The sequence below is a fragment of the Oculina patagonica genome, chromosome 14 (assembly GCF_052425735.1).
Source record: "Oculina patagonica isolate OP01 chromosome 14, crgOcupat, whole genome shotgun sequence".
NCBI lineage: Eukaryota > Metazoa > Cnidaria > Anthozoa > Scleractinia > Oculinidae > Oculina > Oculina patagonica.
In genome coordinates, this window is record NC_135771.1 from 23,131,652 (window position 1) to 23,148,929 (window position 17,278).

General features: G+C 37.9%; 2 protein-coding genes and 1 long non-coding RNA gene across 3 annotated transcripts; 1 reads left to right on the plus strand and 2 right to left on the minus strand.

The window, feature by feature from the left end:
* Positions 1–844: 844 nt before the first annotated feature.
* Positions 845–3,557, minus strand: LOC144637794 (contactin-associated protein 1-like). The gene is made up of 3 exons (XM_078496875.1): positions 3,213–3,557; positions 3,001–3,121; positions 845–1,813 (listed from the first exon to the last, which is right to left on the minus strand). The coding sequence occupies exons 1-3, from the start codon at positions 3,549–3,551 to the stop codon at positions 1,197–1,199; spliced, it is 1,077 nt and encodes a 358-aa protein (XP_078353001.1). The 5' UTR covers positions 3,552–3,557; the 3' UTR covers positions 845–1,196.
* A 3,646-nt stretch (positions 3,558–7,203) lies between these two features.
* On the minus strand, positions 7,204–9,406 carry LOC144639247 (contactin-associated protein-like 2). The gene is made up of 3 exons (XM_078498542.1): positions 9,029–9,406; positions 8,800–8,926; positions 7,204–8,128 (listed from the first exon to the last, which is right to left on the minus strand). The coding sequence occupies exons 1-3, from the start codon at positions 9,365–9,367 to the stop codon at positions 7,506–7,508; spliced, it is 1,089 nt and encodes a 362-aa protein (XP_078354668.1). The 5' UTR covers positions 9,368–9,406; the 3' UTR covers positions 7,204–7,505.
* Positions 9,407–13,438: 4,032 nt separating this feature from the next.
* Positions 13,439–16,802, plus strand: LOC144639294 (uncharacterized). Its single transcript, XR_013568114.1, has 4 exons — positions 13,439–13,480; positions 13,590–13,665; positions 14,779–14,842; positions 16,010–16,802. It is a non-coding gene; the product is annotated as an uncharacterized LOC144639294 (long non-coding RNA).
* The last annotated feature ends 476 nt before the right edge of the window (positions 16,803–17,278 follow it).

Here is a 17,278-nt window from a genome sequence, read left to right on the forward strand (position 1 = left end):
TTTTTATAAGAATACAGTTTTTCCGACCCAAGCTGAATATTCTTATTTTTTTGCCGATTTTAGGCTGAAAATATTCTTATGAACATTCTTAGAAAATGCCGTTTGACATTTCCGTTTTAGCTAGTATTGGGTAATCAATTACAAGTGTTTGGTGTCCAGATCTGTATCGTGTTACATTGTGCACATGTACCATTGCTTTTCGTTGCAGCCTGGCCGTTTTGGCTTTAAACAAAGCATTCCTCACAGAGATAAAGTAACGGAAATGAAAATACTTGATTTTGTTTCAACTAAAAACTATATTATTTTCAAAATCTCAGCCTCGAATTTAGTCTTAAAATATTCTTAAAAATTTCAGCCTCGATATTCTTATAAACTAGATTCTTATAAAATGAAAAGAGTGTACTATACAACTTTTTCTTTAACACTTGCTTTATTAAGATGGTTTAATTTCCGCACAATTTTCGAGCAATACAGGCAAAAATAAAGTTACCAAAAAGACCTCTTATCATGGCAACAGTTTTAGTACAGCTAACAAAAACCTGCCAAAAATTTAGCACTCAAGCTGACCCCGCGAGAGAAAAATGGATTTGAAGTTGTCTTTATTTCAGTTAAAACGGACGTTTCGCGCCAGTTCAAAACAAAATGGCGCGTGTTTTATACAATTTTTCGAGGTTTGACTTTAATTTTCTCGAGAATGCTTTAGAATATAATTGCGGGGTCACTAAGACAAATGAATGAGATCTTTTAAATAGTATACAAAATGTTGCCTTACTATGAGTAGATTTTTGGTACTTAATTTTCGCACTCATTGCTCGAACTTTCAGCGGAATCCGTCTAAAATATAACAGATTAATTCTACCTTAATTTACAGTTGGCGAAACCAGTTAACAGGAAACAATAAATCATCATAGAATCAGATTTACTTTAATTTACAACTGAAACGAAATATTTGATCCTGATTTGTTATCAATCATCTCTGATTTTAAAAACCGTAAACAAAAAGAAGTAAAATATCTTTTACATAGCCGACTTATCCTACATAACACTGGAACAGGCCTTCGTGACATGAAGTTGGTGCCTGCTCAGCGCAGTTAATGTTCATTACCAAATTTATATCAACACACAGTGGTAGACGGCTTAGCGAATTGACTAGAGTAAATGTCTCGAAATGTAAAAAAACAGGACGTGGTTTACGTTCATTTGCTCGTAACTCCGTAACACTTCAGTTTCCCAAGAGTGTGATAGCCATATTCAGAACTGTGGCCAGTATCTCCAAATCTCAGCTGTTTTACGGGAAGATGGGACTTGTTGGTCAACAAACCGCTGTCCTCGCGCCACGTGCCATCATCTTTATCGCAGTTGCATCCATCCCCGGCGTCAGCGCAGGTGCCAGTTACCCCGCATGCGCACTTGTAAGGAAAGCTGGAGTTACTTCCTCCCCAATACGTCATCTTGTCTCCATCACGTGACACCCACCAGCCATACATGTTACCGTTGTTTAGGAGACTTGAGTCATAACACTTGTACTTGATAAACTGCTCACAGCGTGCGGATATGGCCGTTAGGCTTGCCAGCTTGAGAAGATCTGCCCCAGTGTAGTGGATGTCACGTTGGTAACAGCCTTTCGGTTCACAATCTGACACTTGCGTTTTGTCTTCACTGTCGTGACTGATGACTGTCACGCCAACGTTGTTCTTGTCAGTCATATCACAGTCAACAGTGAAAGGTGTCACGCCTCCTTCTCCATCAGGGTCGATGACGTAGGAACCACTTGGAGCTTTGGGATTGCTTAGCTTTATCAGACCACAGCTTGCTGCAAAAAAATGTTGAAATATAATAATAATACTAGTTGTACCTATCGGTAAGTGCCAACGAGCGAAATACTCATGTTTGTTCATAAGAACAGATATTGAATATTTCTCTGGTGTTCATAAATGACACTGGCTTGATAGCCTGCGTAGCAGGCGCCGTAGTTTCCAGCGCGCGTATTCTCGCGATCGTGCACTCTTTTAAACACACTAAAAAACGTACACAGATGTCTGCTACGCTCACTTGAACGTTCAAGGATTATTTGGAGACAAAATTTTTATTCAAGTTAACATTACATTTGCCGTTAGAAGCAAACAATTTTGACTTTCTTGTGTGTATGACATGCAGTAATTTTAGTGAGCGTCGCTTTGAATTGATGTTATTCCTACGCAGAGCGAAAATGCGTGCCAAATAAAATATAAACGGTATTTGATTTGGAATAAATCATCGGTCAAAAATTACTATTAACACAATCAACACTAAAAGGAAGCATTTACCCGACTTCAGCATTCTCATAAGTCAAGAAAACTCTATTTGAAGGCAACAGTCCGCTTTTGATTTTCATGTCTCTCTTCGATCGTAAATCAAAGGACTCCAAAGTCGGAAGATTATTTCATCGCTTTGAAGACCTTGATGTTCATTTTTTCGGCGGTCGAAAATTCTGTAGGGTATTCTCTTTCGATTTATAGTTCCCTAAAGGTGTATTTATCGGTAAAGGGATGAATGACCACATTGAAAATTTTAACAGCGAGCCGCGTGGACGCCATTTTGGTCATTTGCTCTCTAGCAAGGAGTGAGAGACTGGGAACCAGTTGGGAAGAACAATACAACCCAAATATGGGGTTTACTTACACCCAAATATGGTAAAAAAAAAGTCCCTTACGCAGAACGTAAGATTTTCTCTGCCTATACACTCATACGCACACGGCTCTATGATTCTGCCGCCTCGACAGCCTCACCTCTTGGCTCGGCTGTCTCGTTGGCAATTAAAAAGTTTTGGGTTTAATATTTACAAATTGTCGGAGCGCAGGAAGGGGATGTAATGATAGCAAAACGGTACTTAGAAATGCACATGCAGAACAAAATGACGAGCATCTCAACTGAAACACAGTTATAAAAAGAGTTAGTAGTTTTTCAATCTAACGAGCTTTGCAGTTAAATACATCAACATGTGAACTGTTGAATTTGTACCTGCTGCCAATTCGCAGTAAGTTCCAGAGAATCCCAGCTTGCAGCGACATCGATAGGAGTTCAGTTCATATTCAGGAACACATTCGGCACCGTTTTTGCAAGGCTCGCTTTCACATGGAGACTGAAAATAAAGTCAAAATCGGTTATAATATTCAACCTGCTGAGTATTAATAAGTCAGCAGAGAACTTGTGTATGATCTGATAACTCTTACCGGTGGACTGTAATGATGGAATGTATCATTGGCGTGAAACTTTTTAGTTGCTCTGTACTTGTCAGTGGCCAACAACTCACACAGATAAAGACCTTTTGAGTCAGGATACGCCGCAACGTTAAGCGAGAAGCACTTTGGTTCACCAACACAAAGGAAAGCGCAGTCTAACTGGTCTGCCACCTCGGACGATGTTATTTTCAGCACCCATAAGTAGTGGAGGGAATTTCGCTTAAAGTTACCAAAAGAAATGTTGCCTGTTGGATTTCGATAAAGCGCGCTGTTTTCCATAGCGCGCATCGTTTGGGAGATAACAAACAACAGGAGTGGTAGCAGCAGCATGGCGCGGGGCTGCCAACAACAAAATGTGTTGTTTGAGGATGCAGGAACACCTTAAATTTTCAAGCCATGTCTGAATATGTTAGTTACGTTGATTGACATGTTTTTCACATCTCGTTGAATGCTTTACGTTATTAATTTCTCCTAGTTATGTCAATAATGGAAATCTTCTGTCTAATTATAAAAATTAACTTGAAATTTGAGTGTGGAATTTTCGAAAATTTTCGAATTTTCGAAGTTGAGCGAGTATCAACAACGTGTTTTTGCTAACAAGTAAATGTTGGGAAATAACGTAAAAATTTCTATTATATTATATATTATATTTCTGTTTCATGATCCGACAATATATGAGTATAACGTTTATTTGGCGAAATGTGATATAACTTGCATCACCTTCTTTGGTAAAAAAAGCCATAAACCGTCACTAGGTAAAAACGGAAACCAAAACCATTATTATTATCTTTTTTCTTTATTATCGAGAATTGTTTTTACCATTGAACGATTTCTTTTTATATTTTAAAAGTTCTAAAACAATTTCGTACGGTGTTTAACTAATGCTGTTCTCACAATAAGGAAAATAGTGTTTAATTTCATGTCTGAATGACTTAATTATTACCCTCAGCACATTAAACGACTAAGAGGACATCATTTTCGGTTTAAATCCCCATATAAACGCTATCCACTTGATTGGTTCCATATATTATTAGGGTTCTCTTAACATTTTTTGTATGGACTGTTAGACAGAATAAGATATGCTTATGTTTAACACTTTCCGAAGCGTGCGTTAAAGAGAAGAGGAGAACCTCTGCTTGGAACAAACTGAATTCAGGACTACCATTTTTTTTTTCTATTTGTGTAGAATTTAATAATGTGGTCCGCGGAATATGGACGTAGTTTTAATTTTGAATTTGTCCTGCATTTATTCTCAAGTTAATTGTATTTTGAATTTTGAATTTGTCCTGCATTTATTCTCAAGTTAATTGTATTTTTAATTTTGAACTTGTCCTGAATTTATTCTCAAGTTAATTGTTACATGTACCTAAGTTTGAAATGTTAAGAGGAAGAAAACGAAATAAGATACGACTTGTAGCACCTGGTTAATAAAGGGAAGACAAAACTGTTGCTGGGTCAAAACAGAAATCAATGTTAATATAATTATTCTTAATTGTCGAGAATTTTTCTTTCTTATGCCGTTCGTGTAAAGGACGATTTCCTTTTATAATTTTTAAAAGAAGTACAAAAAAATGTTTGTCCGGTGTTAAAGAAAAATAGTTTTAATTTTCTGTGCAGAAAGACCTTAAATTTCAATTACGTCTTTTTAGGCGTGGGTGAAAACAAGTCAATATCATTGATTGAAGGATTTATGAATGCTATATTTACATGACGCAAAATGCTAGCTCAACACTACCTAAAACTGCAAAGTTGGTTTTGTAATTATATAAAAGTTAAGTTCAATTTCTATAAGATATCATTTCATAACACTGATAGTTCGTCGGTGTTAAGTTATGAAGGTCTTATAACAAGGGAAATGCAGTAGTTTTAATTTTCGGTGCAGGAAGACGTTGAATTTTGACTAACGTCTGAACAAGTTAGCTGTATTGTCAACATTGACTAAAAGCCGGTGGAACAGTAAATATGAAGTCATTTTCATGCATAATTTTATATTTCCTTTAGACTGTTGACAAAATAAGATATGACTTGCTTTCATCACCAGACGAAGCATTCAATAACATGAAGGGAAAAACTAATGCTTTAAAAACACACAAAACAAAACTACAATTCTTCTTACATTTAGTTTTCAAGAATATTACCCCTTCATATTGGAAAGAAACAAAACATGCAGAAAATTTATGCGAGTTCTAATTTTAATTACTCAATTTAAATTATTTGGTTTAGTTATGACAGGTGTATAAAAACATGACAATATTTCGTAATTAAGAGGCTACGAAGAAGTCAATTTCGACTTGAAATTAGTCCCCATATAAATGTCATCGAGTTATAAATATATAGGACGTTCATATTATATTAATTTTTTTCGCAGAAAGTTGTTTCTCTCGACTTATAATTAAAGTTTTCTTTACGTTTGGAGAAAGTTTTTTCTTCACCTTAAAGCGATATAATAAAGTTAATTATTTTAGTTTCATTTTTTGATCACCTTTAATCCGATACATGGGCGGGGGGAGTTGCGTTTTATTTTTCAATAAATTATTCAATGCCAATGGCTTGGCTAAATCGGTATTCTGGTGTATGAACCCGTCAAAACATACATGTTTTAATTTAAAGATAATTATTATAATTTAAGTCTTCAGATATAAGTTAGTTTAGTAGTTTTCTTTTCACATTGTTTTCGTGCGTTATATACCTTTTATCTTTGCTGGTTTTCAAATTCGTCGATACGAAACTTTACACTTTGCAAGGTGATCCTCGTGACAAGTCTGACGTTAATACGAAACCACGTCCAATTATCCCAAAATGGGACACTGCAACATGTCCCTGATACAGTTGAACCTCGTTATTAATTCGAACTGTCAGAGGAAACAAAAAAAATACAGTTGAACCCCGCTATTTCGAAACCGTCAGGAGAAACAAAAAAATAGTTCGAAATAGGTGATAGTAAATGACTGAAGGGAAAATCCAAGGGAAGCGGGTTCTTGTTCAAAATAACGCGGAATTCGAAATAACCGAGTTCGAATTAGCGGGGTTCGACTGTAGTACGAAATAGCAGGAGTTCGAAATAGCCGATGGTAAATGACTGAAGGGAAATTAAAATCCAAGGGAAACGCGTTATTGCCGAAATAACGGGGAAGTCGAAAAAACCGAGATCGAATTGGTGGAGTTCAACCGTACATTTGCTTGGTGTGTGTACACGTTATGACCTTGTCGCTGCAACATTTTCTTTCGTATATCAGCACTATTTTGACTATTCCATGAACGTTTTTCTTTTCTTATCAAATACTTTTAGTAATAACGAGAAGACAGAGAAGAGAATACATGAAGGCAAAATTAGAGCTACAACAAATGGTGGAGGACTTTTATCAACGATTTACGTTAACTTATCAGTCAACAAATGCGGCTAAAACATCGCAAACAACTTGAACGTTTTAAAATGACTAAAGCGAGTTCGAGAAATGGAAAAATTCCTCTCAATCATCCGAATGGAACCTGGGTCTAGTTACTCTTTTGCGCATGCTCATTTGAAAGTGAGGCTACAGTGTCATGTGCGATATGATGTGCAGTGTATTGCAAGCACAGAGGTGGACGATCTTAGCAAGAGCAGCATGCTCCAAGCAGCCCGCAACTTATATCACCGTTTAGAAGCTTGTATATGGTCGCTTGGAGTTACTTTCAAGAATAGAATCGATAGCTTTCACAGGCAGTGGACACGTGTAAAACAGTACCTTTAGACGAAATTAATTTTCCCGCCTTTTGACTGGGAATTCAGTTACAGAAGAGGGGCCTGAACCCCACCTTCATCGGTGACGTCGCCGAGTCGCTCTCATGAGTCCTCGCCTCAGGCTACGCGCATCTCAATATTCTAGATCTATCAAAGAAGTGAAACAAGAGATAATATAACCAGCGAAGAACGCTTGTTCTATAATAAACCTAAAGTCCTGAGCGGATGAATAACCATACACTTTTTTATTTAACTCTTGCTTTATTAACTTTACCTTAATTTACGTGGCACAATTGACTTAACAGGAAGCAATAAATCATACAGTCAAAATTTCTTTAATTTACAACTTAAACGAAATATTTGACGCTAAATTGTTATCATGTTTTTTAAAATCATTTCTGACTTCAAGCATCAGTAACGAAAAGGAGTACATTTTAACCTGTCATATTCAACATAGCAATTATTCATTTTCAGTGTAAAGTGCTTGACCATACATTGGCAGACTACTTAGTGAGTTGACTAAAACTGATGTATCTAAATGCAATGTTAGGTTAGTAAGTCAGTCATTTGTTTGTAACTCCGTAACACTTCAATTTTCCCAGGGTGTGATAACCATCCTCAGGAGAATCGCCAGTATCTCCAAATCTCAGCTGTTTTACGGGAAGATGGGACTTGTTGGTCAACAAACCGCTGTCCTCGCGCCTCTTGCCATCATTTGCATCGCAGTTGCATCCATATCTGGTGTTTGCGCAGGTGCCAGTTACTCCGCATGCGCACTTGTAAGGAAAGCTGGAGTTACTCCCTCCCCAATACGTCATCTTGTCTCCATCACGTGACACCCACCAGCCATACATGTTACCGTTGTATAAGAGCACTGAGTCATAACACTCGTACTTGATAAACTGCTCACAGTGGGCAGATATGGCTGTTAGGCTTCCCAGCTGGAGAAGATCTGCCCCAGTGTAGAGGATGTCACGTGCGTAACAGCCTGGAGAGTTACATCCTGTCACGAGTGTTCTGTCTTCAATGTCATGACTGATGACTGTCACGCCAACTTTGTTCTTGTCAGTCATATCACAGTAAACAGTGAAAGGTGTCACGCCTCCTTCTCCATCAGGGTCGATGACGTAGGAACCAGTTGGAGCTTTGGGGTTGCACAGCTTAATCGTACTGCAGCTTATAATTTCTACAAGAAAAATGTCAGTTTGGTTTGATATTTACAATTCGATGAGTTGCGAGGAATGGTGAAAATGATATTAAAATCGTACTTTAATAGAAATACACGTTAGGACAAAACAACGAGAATCTCTGCTTTAACACAGTTGTAACAAAGTTTAAGGTCATTACCCTGAAATAGAACTGAACATAGATTTCTAACCAAACTTCGCCTACTGGTTTATTACTTTAGGGAAACTTAAATTTTGAAATAAAAAAAGGGGGGTCACCAGATTTGTTTAGGAGCGGGAAGACCTTGTACATTCCATATAATTCCTTTAAAATTCCTCTGCGAGTTCTAGCAAAGAACACGTTTTTAGCGATAATTTATTTTTCAAACACAAGAATTGATCTGCTTTCATTTCACAGAAAGAATTTGATCGCTACACCCAAAATATGAGAAAAAATTGATAGGTCACCAGACTCGTTTACGAGAAAGCGACAATTTACTTTTCTCGCGGACTAAGCCGCATAGAAAAAAAGCCGCCATTTTGTTTATGTGCGCGCGCTAATTACGCGTAAAATTCTGCGCAGTAAGGATGCGCAATGCAATACAGGGCAATGACCTTAATAACTTTGGAATCTAACTAGCTTCACGGTTAAACTAGATTTAAATCAACATGTGAACTTCTGTATTTGTACCTGCTGCTTTTGGCCATTCGCAGTAAGTTCCACAGAATCCAGGTTTGCAGCGACATCGATAGGAGTTCAGTTCATATTCAGGAACACATTCGGCACCGTTCTTGCAAGGTTCGCTTTCACATGGAGACTGAAAATAAAGACAAAAACGGTTATAATATTCAACCTGCAAGTATTAATAAGTATTAATAAGCAGAGAACATGTGTATGAGCTGATAACTAGTACTCTTACCGGTGGACTGTAATGATGGAATGTAGCATTGGCGTGAAACTTTCTAGTTGCTCTGTACTTGTCAGTGGCCAACAACTCACACAGATAAAGGCCTTTTGAGTCAGGATACGCTGCAACGTTAAACGAGAAACACTTTAGTTCGCCAACACAAAGGAAAGTGCAGTCTAACTGGTCTGCCACCTTGGACGTTATTATTTTTTGCACCCATAGGTAATGGAAGGAATTTAAGGCACATTCCCCAACAGAAAAGTCGCCTGTTGGATTTCGATAAAGCGCGCTGTTTTCCATAGCGCGCATCGTTTGGGAGATAACAAACAACAGGAGTGGTAGCAGCAACATGGCGCGGGGCTGCCAACAGCGAAATGTGTTGTTTGAGGATGCAGGAACACCTTAACTTTCAACCGATATTATAACATGTCAGTGGTAGTGATTAATAGGTTTTATAAAAGGTTTTACTAAAAGCAAAACCATTATCAATAATTAGTTATTGCCGCGGGGCTGCAAACAACATATTAAAACTTAATTCTGGGTAATTCTAAAAGTTAACTTGAGTTTTTGCTTCATTAGAGTGTATAAACGAAGTGTTACTTGTTGGTAAACATCTTTGCTGTTTGTTTTCTCTTCCATAATAAAACACGATAATTAAGGATTTTATTTCATGAAATACGTTAAGTTAAATAAAAGTGAAAAATATTTACTAATTTATTAAAAACAGAACGGCAAAACCATCAAGTTATTAATTGTTAATTAAGGTGGGGTGCCAAAAACTTAATGTGTTGTTTGGGCAGCAGGCCAAGATCTTAAAGGGAACCTCCACTCTTACGACAAGTTGACCTTGGGGTGTTTGCAATCCTACCTATACCGTTAACCCTCGGACGTACAAGCAAATTCATACTCCCACTATCGTACAAGGGGGGGAGGGGGGTGGATGGAACCCCTCCCCGCAGTTTTCGTTATATTAAGGCGTAGCTAAAATATTTTACACTGAGAAGAAAGCCCTTAGCTTACTCTACAAGATGACATAATTTTAATTGGCTGTGACGTCATAAGAGCCGCCATCTTGGATCCGCCATCTTGGATTTCAACATTTTCTTAGAAGGTCACAAAATAACGGAAATTGATGCAAAATCAAGCCAGAATGCTTATGGAATGTAAAAATTAACAAATTTTGCACTTCTCTTTAAAAAACCGGAAAAAAATCAAGAAAAAAGTTAAAAATGACGATTTTTGTCAAGACCTGCCTGTATTTATGACGTTGCCATGGCAACGTCAAATACCATGGAGACATGGTTGACATATTAAAATTTCCGCAAAGGATGAATGAACAGCTACTGAAAGTTTCAGCATTGTAAAGTAAATCGTTTTTCCAAAATTTGGGAAAAACCTTATGGGGGGTGGCTTCCACCCCACTTCCCCCCCCCCCCCCCCTTGTACGTCCGAGGGTTAAAACCTGCGAGTAAGAAACTATTGTTTTTCAGGTTAGCCTAAACAAGCTCTTAGATGAAGGGTTATTAACTCAAATTTAGGCTAATTAGGTTCTTAATAGGTTTTCAATTTCTAAAGAAAAAATTTCAATGTTGTAGATTTTAGTGGTATTCGGACACTGGAAATGGCCTGTTTTCCAGAGTGTTTACCTTCGATGCCCATCTTTTATATTATAAAATGTTAACACCCCCTGTAAAGTTCAGCCCTTAGTATAGTTTTATCGAGAAGTAAATACCCAAGGTTGAGGCCTATATAGAACTAACCAAAGTTATACCCAATCAGGGTGCATGGGTTTAGGCCTTTCTCGATTATGCTAGTAAAACTGGCATTTAATGCTACTAGAAATTCTCGCATAAAGCCCAAAAATGCTAAAATAATAAACAACTGCAAGCAAGGCTGATCATACTACGTGAAAAATAGGCTTTGCGAGACAACACCACGACTGGAACCGATACAGCAGGATTGCAACCGCGGACAGCTGTTTCGTTCTTATTGGAACTCATCAGCGCGGTGTAGCGAATCTAAATGACGCCAGCCCAAAAGCCAACGCAAATAAATTGCCCAATAACCCGTACACTGTATCAAGTTCCGTACTTTGAACTTACTTGTCCCCCGAATCACGCGCTGCCACATCACGTGTTTCGGGGGACAAGAAATTCAAAGTGTCACGATGGAGTCTCGCAAAGCAAAATAACTTAAATGTGGTAGGCACAGCCATTCCGAACATTTAAGCGCATGGACAAAACCATGCTAAATAAAAGCACAGCATATCGGATCTGAAAAGATCTACGATCTTATTTAGCATGGTTTTGTCCATGCGCTTAAATGTTCGCGAGACTCCATCGTGACACTTTGAATTTCTTGTCCCCCGAAACACGTGATGTGGCAGCGCGTGATTCGGGGGACAAGTAAGTTCAAAGTACGGAACTTGATACAGTGTACGGGTTATTGGGCAATTTATTTGCGTTGGCTTTTGGGCTGGCGTCATTTAGATTCGCTACACCGCGCTGATGAGTTCCAATAAGAACGAAACAGCTGTCCGCGGTTGCAATCCTGCTGTATCGGTTCCAGTCGTGGTGTTGTCTCGCAAAGCCTATTTTTCACGTAGTATGATCAGCCTTGCTTGCAGTTGTTTGTTATTTCATTTTATTGCTGATCAGATCTCTCAGTAGATCCTACGAATAGCAGCATTATCGTTTGCGGTCCCTTGCAGTTTTAGTCTTGCTAAAATAATGCCTGATTTCTTTAAAAAATGCCACTTGAATTCCAAAGAATGCTTTGTTTTATTTCAAACAAAACGTACGAACTCTTACATTATATGCTCATATCAACAACAGGTGATACTTAATAATTGTTTGTTTATAAAAATAAGAAATAAAAAAATATTTTAAAATTTGAAAAATAAAATAAAATAAAAAACACACACGTAAGTAACACAACACAAGTACACAAGTAACACAACGCACAAACAGTCGAAACAGACAGAAAACAATCAAATTAAGTAATCAAAACTGTGAAACTTTAGGATTATTTATCCTTCTGAGTTCTGAGTGCTGAAATCTGGATCACCTTCATGAAAAATGACAGAAAATGCTCGTTTTCCCAAAAAATGCCGAAAAAAAAGCTAGCATAATCGAGAAAGGCCTACATGGGTTAGAGTTAAAGGGACTATGTCACGGATTTTCACAGATTTTTGAAGAGCCAAAATTTATATTTGTGTCATAGGAAACTTAAAAATAATGGCCCATTTTTATTAACAACGTTTTCCAATTGCAATCCATTTCCATCCGAACCATCTGCAGCCAAACGCACTCTTAAACAGGTTTAGTGCTCTAAAATAGCAATTGTCTAATGTTTTCAAGTTGTTTCTGTGCCCGGTTTCCGCTTTCAAAATATCGATATTTATAGCCGAAGTTTGATTTCTATCCCAAATAAAGGTTAAATCTTCAGTTAAATGTTCAAAGGTAATGTTTTCATGGGTAAAGTTGCCTACCACTTATTTCAGAACAGTTTAGACCAAATATCTGCGAAATCCCTCGTGACAAAAGAGAAACCAATCACAATGCGGTCGAGGCTGTCATTTCTCTGGGAAACATCACGTGTAGCTGAGCAAGTGAAACAGTACTTTGATAGAAAGTTATGCTCACACCGACACATTCGACTGGTCTGTAGATTAATCGAAACCTACACTCAACGTAGGGGCACCCAACGGAATATTTCGTTAAAATATCTGTTCGGAAGACGATTTGAGATCTAGAATTTTCGGAACATTCATTGTAATTTTTTTTGCTTGCCTGCCTTTCCTAGGATTTTCGAATATCTAAAAAATGGTACAATTGTTCATTTTTAACGGATTTTTACTCTAAAAAGGTCACCTTGAATTTTTGGGAGCCCTTCTCTGGCTGGAATGTTTTCGAAAAGGTAAGTTTTGATCCCTATAACTTTCGGATCACTAGACTTTCAGCTAGGAAATCCGAACAGATAAAAATTTTTTACAGTTTTAGGGGATAAAAATATGCCTATATCTACCGTTTAAATACTAAAATACGTTCAACGGTGCTATGTTTAAGTGGTTTTGAACTATATTCTCGATGGGTGCCCCTGATAGCTAAACGACAACGGTTGAACAAAGAATTTAAAAAAATCAAACAGTACGGCTCTCGGCCACACGTCAGCTAGTGAACGTTTGCTGACCATCAGAATTGATCGAGGGTTTCAGAAAACAAGACTTTTCCCTGAATGTCTTTGGAGTGTAAAGTCTATAGTTTAAAATGTAAAATTTTCTCTTCAACAGCTGTTTTGCTTTCAACAAGCAGAGAAGATCCCGTGCCCGGGACGAGGTTGCCGGGCCGGCAGGGCCTCCTCGCTCGCGACGTCGCGCGTGACACTCGCGTGTGAAACTTCCCAGAGTTCTTTGCAAGGACAGTTCGGCCATGTTGAAACGCTGCCTTCTAAATCTTAGCTAAGGTTGGTAATTTCGCGTTAGTTCTGTTGTAATCCTTTAATCTTTAAAGTGATATACTATTTATCACTGTGTATCATTTTTTTATATTCGCTGTTTTTTTTTCACAAACAGCTAGAAAGCTAGAGCTGTGTTGCAGTGTCCATGTGCAAAATGTGTTGACGCGCGAATATTGCTTCTCGGGGTTCAGGTAAGCTTTTATTAGAAAAGTTTGTTTTAAATTTGATTTATTTAGGTAGTTAACTCTTACTAGTAATAAGGTTCTCTGTCCTTAGATGAATGTTTTCCAGTGTAACTAAGCATTTTCTGTCCTGTTTGAGAAGTGTTCACGTATTCCTGTCAACGCCGCCATATTTTTGTCGCCAGTTAAGGGGGGGGGGAGGGGGAGTGGGGTTGGGGGTAGGGCTGGGGAAGGGTTCTTTTGTTTGTTTTTGATGGGTTTGCTGAAATTTAAGTTTTCAGTTAATTTGTTTGGCGTTTTATCAGCTTTCAGTTAAAATTTCAGGCCATTTTCCAGCCATGAGTAAATCTGATAGCCTGCAATGCAGCCAGATATGTTGCCAAATCCTAGATATACATGTATTGACCATCTGCACAATGGCTTCAAAAGCTTTGGTATTTTCCAAATTCTGTTAATGATAATGAATAATAAGAAAATACCTGCCTGGGTAGCTAGTGGTTTTATTGAGGTTAACGTCCACAGGAGCAAACACATCCTTGTGCAACAAAATGACCAGTGTGCAGGCTAAAAAATCCCGGGGGGGGGGGGGCACTCCCTATAATGGCCTATACGGGGAGGCTCCGCCCGAATGAGGTACCTTTTTCATGCTTCAGGTATATAAAAGGGTAGGGATTTCACAAGTGTAGGTATATGAAAGGGTAGGGATATCGGTCATTTAGGTTTTTAAAGGGCCTTCAATTAAATTATTTCGAACAGACGCACCTTAAGGCTGTACATTTAAATTTATGAAACGCTGCATAAAAATGACATCCAGACTTCCTGTTTCAGGCCTATGCCAAGTCTTTTAGGTATATTAAAAGGGTACCTTTTTTCAGTAAAAGGTATACAAAAGGGGTGTCTTTTCTGTCAAAATGGTATATAAAAGGGTAAGGGGTTGGACCTCGGGGCGGAGCCTCCCCGTACAAAACGTTTTTGAGTAGCCCCCCCGGGTAAAAAATACCAGATTGTACCAAGGGTAAAAACTGAACGACAATAGTGATTACTGATATACCAGGTAACCCTCTAAAGAAATTAAATAAAATCCTTATCCTTTTAAAAATATTATTATCATTTTCATTTCAGATTCCATTGTTGGAAATGTACTTGCTGCTAGACAACAAAGAAGTCAGTGATATCAGTTTCTCAGGTATGGAAATCTTCTATGATTATTTTTATTTGTATGTACTGCATGCATTTTTGACCATATACAGTGGAACCCCGATATAACGATATGCCAAGGGGGCAGTAAAATTATATTGAGGAATCGTTATATCGGGGTTCCATCCCATACATTTTACTATTGCCGGGACATAACATATTCATCGTTATATCGAAAATATCGTTATATCAAAAATCGTTATATCGGGGTTCCACTGTACAGTTCTTGGTTTTCATGCTGTACGTCATAAAATTCTGAAATCAAAATTCACTAGGCCTACTAAAGCTTCGTTGTCAGACGTAAGATAAACTAAAAATATATCTTTTTGCAAATTTCCAGATAGATAGTGTCATTCGCTTTTTAAACAGAGCATTTTGAATATTTGAGTTCACCGTCGTATGTGAAATCAAGCTGAGTGGGGTGACAAAGCTGATTTGTTTGAAAAAGGCCTTTCCTTTCCATTTTCAGCATAATTTTATTGAACATTTCAGATATAATAAGTGGTGTTTATGTGAAACTGTACTAGCTCATGAGTCAAAGATTGCAGCTGTTGTAAACAGAATTAAGTTCCAGATGGTTTCTCTGACATCATGGCGGCCATATTATAAAATCATGTCTTCGTTTTATACCTCAATAATTATTGATAGGTTTTTGGGTCTATAGTAAATGCTAGTATTGAACTCTAGACCTGTAGTATACCGTAGAATTCCGGTTATAAGCCCCCCCCCCCCCCCCCCCCCCGGTTATAGGCCCATCATCCTGGAAACAAAAAATACATCTGGTTATAAGCCCCCCGGATATAAGCCCCCCTCTACCAGATGACAGTACTGAATAGGGCTAAATGTTTTATTATGTGTTTTTAACTTAAAAACGTATTTCCATCAACACTCCCGTGGGTCGTTTTGAAACGTTTTTTTCATTCCGCTTATAAGCCCTCCCGGATATAAGCCCCTCCGCTTATAAGCTCGCCCAAAACCCCTTACAAAGTTGTACATGTATAAGCCCAGGGCTTATAACCAGAATTCTACGGTACCTATTTCTTTTTGCTAGAATCCTGTTCTATCCAATTATTAAGTTACCGGCCGTACAGTTATACACACTAGGCACAAAATAATCATTTTTGTCTAATTTTTTTTATTTCTTCTTTACAAACAGGCAGCAACAAACTACTTCAGAAGAAGGAGACAGAGATGATTATCATCCATTAGCATAATTATTCTAGTTGATGATTGATTGCAATCCACTGGAGCCAGGTAAACACTTGTGTTCGTATGCATTGATCAAATCCAAACTTAACCTGGCTCATTCAAGGGCATCCCTGCAGGGCACCTTACCCTCAGGAAACAATCAGGGTTTCTTCTCTTACTATTGAAGATTGGGGAAAATTCAGGGATATAATTGATCTGAAAAATTAGGAAAATGACTGGAAAGGTAAATTTTCTTTTCTTTTTCTTCACAAAATAACTAACTTACTATATTCTGAACTACAGTTGCTGTAACATCACTGACTGACAAATGACTACACATTCAACAGCTAGCAGACTCTAGATGAACTGCAACCCTATAACATGCCCACAACAACTGCCATTGATTTGTTGCTTTTTTCAAACAATTTCCTCATGTCCTCAACAAAACTAAATTTACTTCAAACAGCTATTACTGACTGGACACAAATTTGGCTAAACCTTCTGGACTGAAACTCTCAGTCACTTTACACAACTCTTAAAAATCCATTCTGAAGGTGACTTTTACTTACTTCAATTGCCAAGAACAATTTTTCTCCAGGCTACCGTCACCAAGACAATCACACTGATTAAACTACTGATACTCCTGGGTTCAACCCCCCACCCCCACCCCCACCCTGCACCCCACTTTTTAATACATTTTCCAGTTTTGCCGAGGTTAAGAAAGTTTGGATTTGATCATTGCACTGCATGACGTAAACCAAGTTCTGCTTTTGATCATGCAAGACCATAGACATGCCAACTAATGTAAATAGTTTTTCTTTGAAATATAATTGTCAGCTTGCAATCAAATTTTTCAAACATTTTGAAAGTGGATACAATGTTCATGTTTGTAAATGTATTTTGTTTTTATCACTGTATTTCCTCAGTTAACCTTTGTATGGGGCCTTACTGTATTATACAATTTTTGTCAGACTGATACCAAGGAGAAACATTTTAGAAGGAGGTTTTACTGACATGACTGTATTAGGGGGAGGAGGTTCTCAATGCTAAAGGGCGGCCGGGTTCAGAGGTTTGTGTTCATCTGAGTACTACATGGCCAAAAAAAAGAAAAAAATTAGCCAAGGGGTGCTAAATGTAGTTTGCAGATGGACTTGAATGATTATGAATCCAATTAGTTCCATGTGTGTGAAATGAACGTACCACTGATTGTCATTTACCATCAACAAAATTACACATT

Coding starts and splice junctions, on each gene's coding strand:
- LOC144637794 (XM_078496875.1), bottom strand. CDS start 3,551: ATGCTGCTGCTACCACTCCTGTTGTTTGTTATCTCCCAAACGATGCGC. Junction 3,122..3,212: donor TCCATCATTACAGTCCACCG/GTAAGAGTTATC, acceptor CTTTATTTTCAG/TCTCCATGTGAAAGCGAGCC. Junction 1,814..3,000: donor TTACTGCGAATTGGCAGCAG/GTACAAATTCAA, acceptor ATTTTTTTGCAG/CAAGCTGTGGTCTGATAAAG.
- LOC144639247 (XM_078498542.1), bottom strand. CDS start 9,367: ATGTTGCTGCTACCACTCCTGTTGTTTGTTATCTCCCAAACGATGCGC. Junction 8,927..9,028: donor TCCATCATTACAGTCCACCG/GTAAGAGTACTA, acceptor CTTTATTTTCAG/TCTCCATGTGAAAGCGAACC. Junction 8,129..8,799: donor CGAATGGCCAAAAGCAGCAG/GTACAAATACAG, acceptor TTTTTCTTGTAG/AAATTATAAGCTGCAGTACG.